At 37.9% G+C, this 12,700-nt stretch overlaps 1 protein-coding gene across 1 annotated transcript in view; it reads left to right on the top strand.

The window, feature by feature from the left end:
* Positions 1–12,700, top strand: part of MAOB (monoamine oxidase B) — a 121,919-nt gene that overhangs the window by 36,493 nt on the left and 72,726 nt on the right. The window contains 2 exon segments of the mRNA NM_001131423.1: positions 2,133–2,227; positions 6,880–7,017. Coding sequence (NP_001124895.1) covers positions 2,133–2,227; positions 6,880–7,017 — 233 coding nt within the window.

Raw genomic sequence — 12,700 nt, 5'->3', positions numbered from 1 at the left:
TTAACTCAGATAATGAAATGTCAAATCAGCCTCTCTAAAAAATGGGAATTCCTCCTTTAAGATCACTGATAGACGGTGACTAAAGCCTTGGCTTTTCATTATGGTTTTTAATGTGGGCTCATATTTTATGTTACATGGATTCTTATAAACCACAACATATAAGTGTGTCTTAAAAACAAGTGGATCCAAAAAAGTGAGAAATATCTTTTGAAGTGTAATTTCTCTCTGTAGCAAAAATTGGAAGATGCCACCAATGAAGAGGATGGCCATGGGGGTCTGGGGAAGACAGTGTTGTATAATGGCTGTGAATACAGATGCTGCAGTTAAACTGGCTTTGTCACCTACTCCTTATGCGACCTTGGACATCTCTTTGGGCTTCGATTTTCTTCGTCATAAAATGGGAATGTCAACAGTACTTATCTCATGGGGTCGTAGAAGTTCATTGAATTAATTTATTAAAACACTTAGAACCCAGTATAATATGAGTATTAGCTATTTTATAGGAATCTTTTTAATTTTGCAGTAGTGGGGTCTAAAAGTCACAGAACTATTATTTTTGAAAGACAAGATAGAAGCGGTTTTATTTATGTTGTAAGGCATGAGAGCATCTTGGCGTGGCCTTAATATGTGGTCTCACAAAGCAAATGAGGAAGGTAATTGGAACTGAGCACATTCAGCCCACTCATCATGGGAAGAGCACCAGGTTTCTGTTCTCTGAGAAAATTTGCTAAATTCTGTAAGAGTGCTTTTAAAAAAATACAGGATTTTAAGAGCTTTGAGGTCAAAAACTACATCCAGGATGGATTAGTACCCCAAACTTTATACATGTACTCCACACTATGCTTTGTCCTTTGTCAAAACGTATTGAACTCTGCATTAATGGATGTATCAGTCAGGGTTCTCCAGAAAGACAGAACCAATAGGATACATGGAAGAATACATTTACTGGGGGAATTGGCTCCCACCATCACACAGATAGAGAAGCTCCATGATAGGCTGACTGTGAGCTGGAGCATCAGAGAAGCTGGCTTAGTCTGGAAGCCTCAGAACCAGGGAAGCTAATGGTGCAGCTCCCAGTCCGAGGCCAAAAGCCCGAGAGCCCACTGGAGGTCACTGGTGCAAGTCCCAGAGTCCAAAACCTGGAGTCTGATGTCCAAAGGCAGGAGGAGAACAAGCATCCCGCTCTGGAAGGGAGAGTGAGGGCAGAGACAGAGAGAGTCCCCTCTTCTTTCACCCGTTTGTCCCTGCAGGGCCCCAGCCGATTGGATTGGATGGTGCCCACCCACACTGAGAGCAGGTTTTCCTCTCCCAGTCTGCCAACTCCCACACCAGTTTCTTCTGGAAACACCCTCACAGGGACACCCAGAAACAATGCTTCACCTGCCATCTAGGTATCCCAAAATCCAGTCAAGTTGACACCTAAAATTAACCATCACAATGGGTAAAGTTTATTGCATGTACATTTACCTCAGTAAAGCTGTGGGTCTTTTTAAGAGCTAAATTCACGGTGGTGAGAATGTAGTAGGCATTCACTAAGTATTTTTGACTAAATTAATAGTTAAATTAGTCATGAATGGAATTATTTCATTCTTCAGTGATGGGTCATATCAGGAAATCCAGATGCATAAGGGGTCGAATTTTACCTCCTTGATTTTGAAACTTTACGTCAACTTCTAAAAGTCCAACTTTAATAGTAAATCCCAGTTCCTGGCACATGCTTTGAAGGCCCACTGTCCCTCAGTTTACCGGTTTTTCATATTTACCCTGAGAATGAAGTCAGTGACTGGACTTAGTCCTGTGTCTGAGACACATATATTTTTCTTGAGCATGGCCTTGTGTTCTCATTTATGTTATCAGACATGCAATTTAGTCATTAAAATAGAGATTTTGATATAGTGGCAGAGGATGTGTTTAAGATTTGAGAAATTTACCAAAAAATGAAATCCCTTTTGTTGTTTGCAGAAACATCAGACTCTGGGCCTCTATTGACAAACCGTATCCACTTGTAAGTTGAATGTAACAATAGGCTGTGCACGTGAGCCAGCATGGACTTTTCTCATTGGCTGTTAGCATGAGGAGCTTGTCTGCCATCCTTGTATTTGATCCTGATGTCTTACTGTCTTTTCTCCCAGGTATGGCAGCAGCCAAACTTCTGCATGACTCTGGACTGAATGTGGTTGTTCTGGAAGCCCGGGACCGTGTGGGAGGCAGGACTTACACTCTTAGGGTAAGGCATTAAGAATCCGGTGGACAAATATGGGACTGAAGCTGAGTTTGGGGTTTAATTTTTGTCTTTTTCCCCAAAAGTCTTCAATTTCATTGGACTCTAAGAGGGTGAAAATAACTCTGAAACATTCTTCACAGCCTCTCTCCCAGTTTGCCTTCCTTTCAATTCTTCTGTTCCTTTTTGTCTTTTCATCTCATGATATTTGGCCTCGTAGAGTTAGGATCGAGTAAGAGGGAAATGGACAGATATGTGTGTGCCTCTGTGTGTGTGTGTGTGTGTGTGTGTGTGTGTGTGTGAGAGACAGAGAGAGAAATAGGAAGAAAAATAACATAATTATTTGTACTTTCCACTCCTAACTTCGATGCTTCCTTTACACCAACACAATCATTCTAATCATACAAACTAAACTTTTTTGGAGAGACTTTCTCCCATTTTTAAATTTATTTTTTAAATTTTATTTTAACAAATCATAATTGTAGTACATTTATGGAGTACAATGTGATGTTTTCACCATATGTATACAATGTGGAGTGATTAAATCAAGCTAATTAACATATTCAGCACCTCACTTTCTTGACATTTTTTGTGGTGATACATTTGAAATTTACTGTTTGTTATTTTGAAATACACAATACACTATTATTACTACAGTTACTGTGTAACGGATTTCAAAACTTATTCTTCCTGTCTAGCTAAAATTTTGTACCCTTCCTGTCTAGCTAAAATTTTGTACTCCTCATTCCCTCAGTTCTCACCCCCCAGCCCCTGATAATGTTCATTTTGCTCTCTACTTCTATGAATTCAATGTGTTTTAGATTCCACTTATAAGTCTTTCTGTGTCTGGCTTATTTCACTTAGCATAATGTCCTCCAAATTCATCTATGTTGTCCCAAATGACATTTCTTTATTTTTAAAGGCTGAATAGTATTTCAGTGTGTGTATATACCACGTCTTCCTCATCCATTTATCCACTGATGGACACTTAGGTTGATTTCATATCATGGCTACTGTAGATAATGCTGCAATGAACATGGGTGTGCAGATATCTCTTTGACATATTGACTTCAATTCTTTTGGATATATTCCCAAAAATGGGATTGCTGAATTATGCGGCAGTTCTATTTTTAGTTTTCCATTTTTAGTTTTCTGAGGAACCTCCATACTGTTTTCTGTAATAGCTGTACTGATTTACATTCCCACCAATAGTGTACAAGAGTTCCCTTTTCTCTTCATCCTTGACAACACTGGTTATTTTTCATCTTTTTGATAAAAGCCATTTTAACAGGTGTGAGGTGATATCTCATTTTGGTTTTAATTTGGATTTCCCTAATGATTAGTGGTGCTGAACTTTTTCCATGAACCTGTTGGCCATTTGCATGTCTTCTTTTGAGAAGTGTCTGTTAGTTCCTTTGCCCATTTTTTAAAAATCTGGTTATTTGTCTCTTGCTATTGAGTTGTTTGAGTTTCTTATATAATTTGGATATTAACCTCTTATCAGATGTATGGCTTGCAAATATGTAAAGAAAACTATCATTTTATTAATTGTTCTTTTGCTGTGCAGGAGCTTTGTAGTTTGATGCAATTCCATTTTCTGTTTTTGCTTTTTTTCCTGATCTTTCAGGGCCATATCCAAAAAATCATTTCCCTGACTAGTGTCATGGAGCTTTCCCCCTGTTTTCTTCAAGTAATTTTGCGGTTTCAGGTCTTGTGTTTAAGTCTTTAATCTATTTAGAGTTGATTATTTGTATATGGTGTTTGCATATGGTATAAGATAAGGGACTACTTTTATTCTTCTGCATGTGGATACTCAGTTTTTCCTGCACCATTTATTGAATAGACTGTCGTTTCCCCATTGTGTGTTCTTGGAATCTTCATCAAAACTCAATTGATTGTAAATATGTGGGTTTATTTTTGAGCTTTCTATCCTGTTCTATTGGTTGGTGAGTCTGTTTTTATGTCAGTACCGTACTGTTTTGATTAAAATTGCTTCATAATATATTTTGAAGTTGGGTAGTATAACGCCTTCACCTTTGTTCTTTTTGTTCAAGATTGTTTTGGCTAGTTGTAGTCTTCTGTAGCTCCATATGAATTTAAGGATTGTTTTTTCTGTTTCTGTGAAAAATAACATTGGCATTTTGATGGGGATTGCACTGAATCTATGGATCACTTTGGGTAGTATGGACATTTTACATTATTAATTCTCACAGTCCATGAACATGGATGTGTTTTTATTTATTCACATAAACTAAACTTTTACCTGCCTAATTTTCCTTCTTGTTTTTGCTTCAGCTTTTATTTTTTTTAAAGAATTATTTACCAATTTATAAATACCCTTATTTTAATTGCTGGTTAATTGTTTCAATTCTGACACTGTTGCCTAAAATTAATGATTTTCTATTTAAACACAGAGTCAAGCAAAGCAAGTTTCTCTGCAAGGAAATGCCCTACTTCCATACATTCAAGATCTGAATAATAGATATAGAAGCTATGGAGTATTTTCATTTCCAGAGAGATAAGACATATAAAATTCTGACTCACAGCTCTTCTTTTGGAAGGATTCATCAATGATATATATCTGACATTTTGTACTCATTCTTTTTTTAAAATTATACTCTAAGTTCTGGGATACATGTGCAGCAGTGGGATCTGCTGAGCTAGATCACTTGGCTCCCTGGCTTCAGCCCGCTTTCCAGGGGAGTGAACGGTTCTGTCCCACTGGTGTTCCAGGCACCAATTGGATATGAAAAAAAAAAAAAAAAAAACTCCTGCAGCTAGCTCGGTGTCTGCCCAAATGACCGCCCAGTTTTTGCTTGAAACCCAGGGCCCTGGTGGCATAGGACTGAGGGAATCTCCTGGTCTGCGGGTTGTGAAGACCATGAGAAAAGCGTAGTATCTGGGCCAGAATGCACTGTTCCTCATGGCACAGTCCCTCACAGCTTCCCTTGGCTAGGGGAGGGAGTTCCCTAACCCCTTGCACTTCCCAGGTGAGGCAACATCCCACCCTGCTTAGGCTCACCCTCCATGGGCTGCACTCACTGTCTAACCAGTCCCAATGAGATGAGCCGGGTACCTCAGTTGGAAACGCAGAAATCACCCGCCTTCTGTGTTGATCTCACTGGGAGCTGCAGACTGGAGCTGTTCCTATTCGACCATCTTGCCAGCCCTCTGTACTCATTCTTTACTTTGAGTCATCTCCTTTGTAACTGAATTTGTCCTCAACAAATATCTACTGAGTACCTACTATGAATCAGGCACAGTAATCCCCCCAAAATGGCCTTGCTCCACAGACTTTACAGTCTCCCAGGGGGACACTGACTGTTGTAATTGCCTAATTATAGCTTATCAAGGAAAATGCTACAATGAGGGTGGGTGATAGCTTGGAGTGGTGCCATAGGAGGCATAAGAGGGCACCTTACCAGTCTTGAGAGCCAGAGGCTCAGATAAGCCTGAAAGCCTTATCTGTTATTGACCATGACATACACCACCTAACCTAGTTATTTGTGATTTCACACAAGCCTTCAAACTTGGTCTAACCCTTCTTGTCTACTGGCCATTGTTTTTGCCATTTTGTGTTCCTCAAATATCTCTTTTTACCTTTGTCGTATGGCAAAATCTTCACACACTTCCAGGATCTCATCCCTTCCTACTCCAATCAAAAGCTACTTGCCTTTCTTCTGTGTTAATACCACTTACCTGTTCCACACAAGGACAATTATTATATGTTGCTTTACAAGGTTTTGTCTGTGTACGTCTTATCTCCCCCAGTTCTTGAAATCTTCATATTCCTCGAAAAATACAGCATATAAGAGTGCCTTTTACATAAAGAAGCTGGCTTAGTACAATTAGGTGCTAAATTTTTAAAAACATCCTTCTTTCATTTATTTGAGAAAATTTATTGGACAACTGCTATAGGCGTTTGGAATACTTTAGTGAGTAAAACAAAGATGCCTTGTGAAAACTGCATTTTTGAGGGGTAAGTGAGTGGAAAGCTAGACAAAAAATAAGCAAATAAACAAAAACAGAAGAGAAGGACCATTTCTAGTGTTTCTAACTAGTAGGAACCTGGTTTTTCGTAGACATACTCAGAAATAGGAAACTTTTCTACTAATTTTTTGTTGAAAGTTCGCCCCTCAGTCATTGGAAATGAAACCAATTCAAAACTAGGTAAATATACTATTAAACATAAAAGCAATTTCAAAGTCCAAATTATGACCAAATATTCCCTAGTGCTATTTTCAAATGTCTGGATTAACAAATCACATAAGAAGTGATCGTTTTCTTTCTTGCTTTTTCTCTGGCATTAGGCCCCTCAACATTCACCTGAAGTACTGAGTAAAGAGATTCGTCAACAATTCACAGCTCACAAATTCAAAGCACTAAAAACCAAGCCATGTTATGGTATATTGTAAATGATGAGGTTTAGAAGCTCTTGCCTATTCAGTGTTCAATAAATTTTGCTTTAAATTAAAGATTGATTTAATAACTAAGTCACGTGAATGAAGTAGAGTTGATAACAAAATCTAGTTTTTCGTGGATATACCCTTAAGTTGTATCTATAACTTGTGAAATGTCGATTTGCTTATTTCAGGACTGTCTTTTGTTATTTTATACATTTTTTACAAATTTTTTTATTTTTTCCTATGGGAAAACAGAACCAAAAGGTTAAATATGTGGACCTTGGAGGATCCTATGTTGGACCAACCCAGAATCGTATATTGAGATTAGCCAAGGAGCTAGGATTGGAGACCTACAAAGTGAATGAAGTTGAGCGTCTGATCCACCATGTAAAGGTAAGATCAGGCCAGACTTTGAAGGATTTGAAAACTTCTCTATGATATTTCCTTACACAAATTCCAGATCATTCTCTCAGAGAATCTTCTATATCTCTGGATGATGCAAATGTATTTTATAATGGTATTTCAGCCACTCTGAGATTCATTCACTATTATCAAAGGTGAATTAGGTGGGAATTCTAAACCTGTTTAGGAAGGTTATTGATGAAGTGGTATCGTCCATGTGGTAAAATGTTTAACAAAACCCATAGAGAAAAAACATTTGTGCTTTATTTATTAAATATCTATTTAAATACCTGGAAGTCTTTTATGTTATATAAAAACCTGTGCAAAGTTTTTAAAATGCTGCCCTAGACTGCACATTGTAAAGAGTATTTGCAATGCGCCTGATGGAATATTCTTACATTTTATCATTGTGGCCTATATATCAGCTAAAGTTATTCTTCTTTGGAGATTGACATCAAAGTGGTTCAAGTCCCAGATCCTGTCTTTTGCAAGGAAGCTTCATTGTTCTCCCCAAGATTTCTGTGAATTTACTGGGTTTCTCATTCCTGTGATCATTTGTGGCTCATGGTTCTGGCTTCCATGATACCTATGTTCATTCACATCTCATGGCCTGTGACTCTTTTCTTCTCTTTGCTTATGCCAACCCAGGTTCACACTCACCTCTTTGCCCTGATTTTTCTCAGATCACCATAAGCATGTGTGAAAAGCAAACGTGACTGAAGTTTGCTTGGGGTTGGGGGGGAGGGGAAGGCTCTTAAATTTGCAGAAATACAAACAGATTAGAACTGAATGTGGACATTCATTCTAATAACTTCTTAGATCAAAGCATCCCCTGAGGATTTCTCACTGGTCACATTTCTCTGCAGATTCCAGTCTCCCACCATGCTGCTGGTCCTCAGACTCTCTTCACATCTCCCTGCTCCTCTGTTTTTCCAGCATCTTCATCTTGGTCCACAAAGTCACTCGTGTTCTCTGACAATCAAACAGTCACCTAATCTGGGCCCCATCCAGGAGTCCCATGGAAGAACTGGCAGAGGTTTTCAATTTCAGTCTTTTCTCTGTCATCTTCACTTGCTCCTGTGGGTGGAAGTAAGCAGCACAGGAACTTATTCCTCACTGGTAGAAAACATCCCCTTAGAAGACAGAAGAAACTAGCAACACTCAATTTTGATTTATATAACAATTTTGACATCCTTATATTATTTGTGAGTGATAATATCGAGACAAATAACTGACCATAAATCATGAAACATTTAATAAAATGGGAACTAAGCAGTTGCTTAATTTGGTATAATGTGGGTTAAAGTTTTCCTTAATTTATAAATAAATGTTTTGGTTGACCTTCAAATTTTATTTTATATTGGCCGGGCACAGTGGCTCACGCCTGTAATCCCTGCACTTTGGGAGGCTGAGGCGGGCGGGTCACCTGAGGTCAGGAGTCCCAGACCAGCCTGGCCTTCATGGCGAAACCGCGTCTCTACTAAAAATACCAAATTTTATTTTATAAGTCTTTCCACCTTCCTTCCCTATGTGTCTAGGAGAAAAAGAGACACATGAATTAAAAATGAAAATCTACCGTGGTGATAATGTGATTTGTTGAATATCAATCAACAGTTCTTAACACCCTTTGTTGGGTTCTTTGTTTTTTTAAATGTAGATTTTCTTGACCAATTTCTTATGTCTTATTCTACCTGTAAGGCTTGCAGAGATTGACTTCTCAGAACACTAGGATCTTTAAATTTCTCCAGACAAAGGAGATGACCAGAGATTATATTCACTTGCCTGTCTTTGTGTGTGCAGAGATTATTGTCAGCTCAGAGCTATGTCCAGGATGCTTTGTTTTTTCCTGACATTAAGTCCCTTGTCTGAGAGAAATTGCTGAGTCATCAATTACAGGAATTATGTTATACTTAAATGATATTTCACAGTGATGGCCAAATGTGCTGCTTTTTCACTATTTCCATTACTCTATGTGCAGTTAGGAAAATACAAGTAGTTAAGCCATAGTCCTTACTTAATACAGGGTAAATACATATGCCAGTAATGCTCTTTATATTTAAAATAAGTCTTACTGCTTTTTAATTATGACAAAAGTAAAGCGTGTTTATTGTAAAAATATGATTAGAAAATATAGATAAACAAGAACAATTAACAAACCCCTTTATAATACTATCTTGAGAAGATCACTCTAAAATACTCTCTTGGTTCGTAGATTTTCATATTCCTGTATTGCTATTTTCTGACCTCTGCTGGAGGAAGTGGGAAATATCAGTGCATTTTAAGAAATTGTATGCACATGCATATGTGTACATGTTTTACGTAGTAACTTACTCTCAAATTAATTATCACTAATGAGACAAATTGAAAAAATAATGATGCTGTAAAAAAACGGTTTCTGCAGTCTTGACAAAGGTGCCAATTTGGCCTCCTCGTAATCAGTCATATGCAGTGAAGAGCTACATGATAATACATAATGACGAAGACCTTATAGCTAAGAAGTCCTCCTCAAACTAAGTACTTGTTCTCTACCATCTCCACTTCCATGTCTTTGTATACGTGATTTTTCTCATTTTTGACCTGTAAAAAGCATCTTGGATGGCTACATTCATTTCTGGAATTATTAACAAGAACTTTGACATTCTTTCTCCTACCACATACTAGAGAATGCAGTTGAGAAATTTGTCTCCTGTGTCATGGAAAGCAGTACTTTGGGAATTTGAACATTGCCCTCTATTACCTATTTTAATAACTACTGTCCCCAAGTGCAAACTACAGTTCATGTAAATAGATAGCATATTTGGGCCTTGTTTTTTTTTTTTTTTATCAGCGAACATGCATGTATTTCTTAATCTGAATCCTGAGAGTATCAAGTATGCTACTTGCCATATTGTCAGATCCTGCTATCAAAGGAAGCTGCTTTTAAAATTTTTTATGTGGCTGATAATGGGAAATAGAGTTTTATGTGCAATCTTAGTAACATGAAGCTAAGGAACTTGGATATATTGGTTGATATTGAAATGAATGAAGTGGAGCTACCCAGAAAAGGGGAAAGGTACAGTAGCTCGTGGTGGGCTAACTACCCAAATGAAAGAGTGTGTTTCCTCAAGAGAGGATGACTCCCAATATCACCAGTTCTGTGGTAGTTGTCATAGAAATGTTCTGATAGAGGAAGTGTGTTCATGCCGGCTCCATAATAGGCATCTTTAAACACCTAGTGTGCTGTGATGAACAGGCCTCTGTCTTGATCTGATCTGTCAGACATGTTTGTATCTACTGAGTGGCATTCATTTTTAATGCTCTGTAGATCTGTTATATGTTGTTAAAGTAGAGTTTTCCAAAGACAACTTCATGAATAAAAGATGTGATACCAAACTATATTGGGATTTAATTATCAGTGAGAAAGGGATTGCTTCAGCTCAAATCTATATAATTTAGAAGGTGTTTTCCTTACTTCTGGAATCAGTGATGCAGCTGTTAGTACTTTACAATTATTGTTAAACATCTACTGAGATTTTTGATCCGTTTTACAAATAGGCATGCTAATTTCCACTGGTATAGTTTAGAAGGCAGCTGTTTCGATGTCTTGGAAGTAACTTGAAAAAATTGTTTTCTTTTAAGGACTATTTCATAATTAAAAAGAAAAAGACAAAAACAAAAACTTCTTAAGGAATCCTGCTATATTTTGACTTATGTTTCCTTCTCTCTCATTGTGTGTTTACATGTGCACGCATGTATGGTTGTTTTTGTTCTTTTGGGCTCTTTGAAGAAGTTGGAGAAAATTCTAAGGTTTGGTACAATGTAGGCAAATAAAATTTTTCTGTCTCAGAAGCTTTCATCAGTCTGAAATTTGAAAGTAAAGTCTGGTAAAAGCACCCATGAAACTGCTCTAGGACTGAAGGTTGAACTGTTAAGAGTTTTGCCAATATAAAGATGTAGTGTGACTTAAAATTAAGAGCCCAACTTCATACTGATATTCATTTCCAAACTTCAGCTATCTGGAGAAGCTGAGCAAAAGGACATTTTGGTCTTAACCTACTTCCCAGTAGGCAGAAACAAAGCTTATTGTCAAAGTCCTTTTTGCGTTGCATATGGTCAGCCTTCAATGCTAAAGACGCATGCGAATGAGGATTCATCTCTCAAATATATTGTCTGCTTGTTGCTGCCATAGCTGCTATTGCTCAAACAGCCTCACAGAGGAGGAGGCATTTGGCACAACCCCTCAGTCTTGCTGACAACTCTGAAATCCAGTTGAAAATATGATACACAAAATGCACACAAAGGCAGAGAGGGGAAACCATAGCTATCTATCTGCGATGTCATTTCAGTTAATCTCTCTGTCTAAATGGCCTCTCAGTACTAAGAAACAGCAACAAGATTAGAGTAGAAATATTGAGACATAAAAAATGCAAATGATAATTGCATTTAGCAAATGGAAATCGTCCTGTTGTGTAAGGTCTTGGCATCTCCTGGAAATCAACAGGCCAGAAGTATCCAGTCTTCTCTAGGTCCTCAATATTCCCTTCTTCACACCCCTGTCCCCGATCCTATTAATCCAGGGGAGCCTGGATCAAAGTCCAGAATACACTTGCTTCTCTCATGAAGACGGAAGTCTCCAAAAACAGGTTAGACCAACAGGAACAGGTCAGTATTCAGGAACAGTTGCCCATTTTACATGAACTTCACACTTACCATGTTGAGCTTACTGGCTCTGTGAGTTTGCCCTTTCTGAAGTGGGCTTAATGAACCTTTTCTACCACTTCCACCCACACTGCATTTCATTTCTTATTTGTTTGAAACAAATATGTCTTATTATGGAAGATTTTTTCAAGGAAAAAATGTGGAGAATAGTAATTTTCTCTCTAGTATGTGAAACACATTTGTCTAGTGATCATTCTAAAGCTTATGCTGTTATTCTGGAAACCAAAGTGCTCATTTGTGTTCTTTAGAGAATACAGGCAGATCTTTGGCATGTAATAATTTGCTGAAAATTATGCCTTTGATGGCTGGATTTGGAGCAACATTTAGGATATGAGATGAATTCATTTTCCGCCTCCAAGGTTTCCATTTGGAACTTAAAATATGGTACAATCAGTAAACATATTTTCTATGCATACACACACATATCTGGATAAACTTAACAGTGACTATGGTTGTGGGTAACAGAGTTAGTTTTAAATTTTGCTGGGAGTGGAGGGTAGACAATGTATGGAATTCAGTTATGATAGTGAAATTCACTAAGGGAAACAGCGATATAGCTTAAATCCTGTGCAAAATTTTACAGCTTCTATACTATGTGATCATGTGTTATGGCCAAGTAGTCCAAAGGAGCTGCAAAGACAGGGGGCCCAGCTCACCAAAAGATGATGACTAATAAGGGAACCATGTAACAGATTAAAGAGAGCTTTGGCAACTTGCAGTACCAAGAGATTGACAGGAAGTACAAGATGGCCTAAAATGTGTTAGCATGCCTTATCATGTCCTCAGCAGAGCAGCAGCCTTCGGAAAGGCTTAGGCATGGATTCCCAGGCTGTGTATCACATGTCCTGGGCATTTCTCTTGGCATCTGCAACCACCAAGAAGTAATAACAATGGTAACATTACTCTTATATGGACATCTAGAAACTACCAAGTGTTTTCAATCTCAAATAACTATAGGTTATTTAGTTGTGAATTA

The sequence above is a fragment of the Pongo abelii genome, chromosome X, assembly GCF_028885655.2.
Source record: "Pongo abelii isolate AG06213 chromosome X, NHGRI_mPonAbe1-v2.0_pri, whole genome shotgun sequence".
Lineage (NCBI taxonomy): Eukaryota > Metazoa > Chordata > Mammalia > Primates > Hominidae > Pongo > Pongo abelii.
The sequence above is the reverse complement of the archived record's forward strand: the minus strand, read 5'-3'. Positions and strand labels throughout refer to the sequence as shown.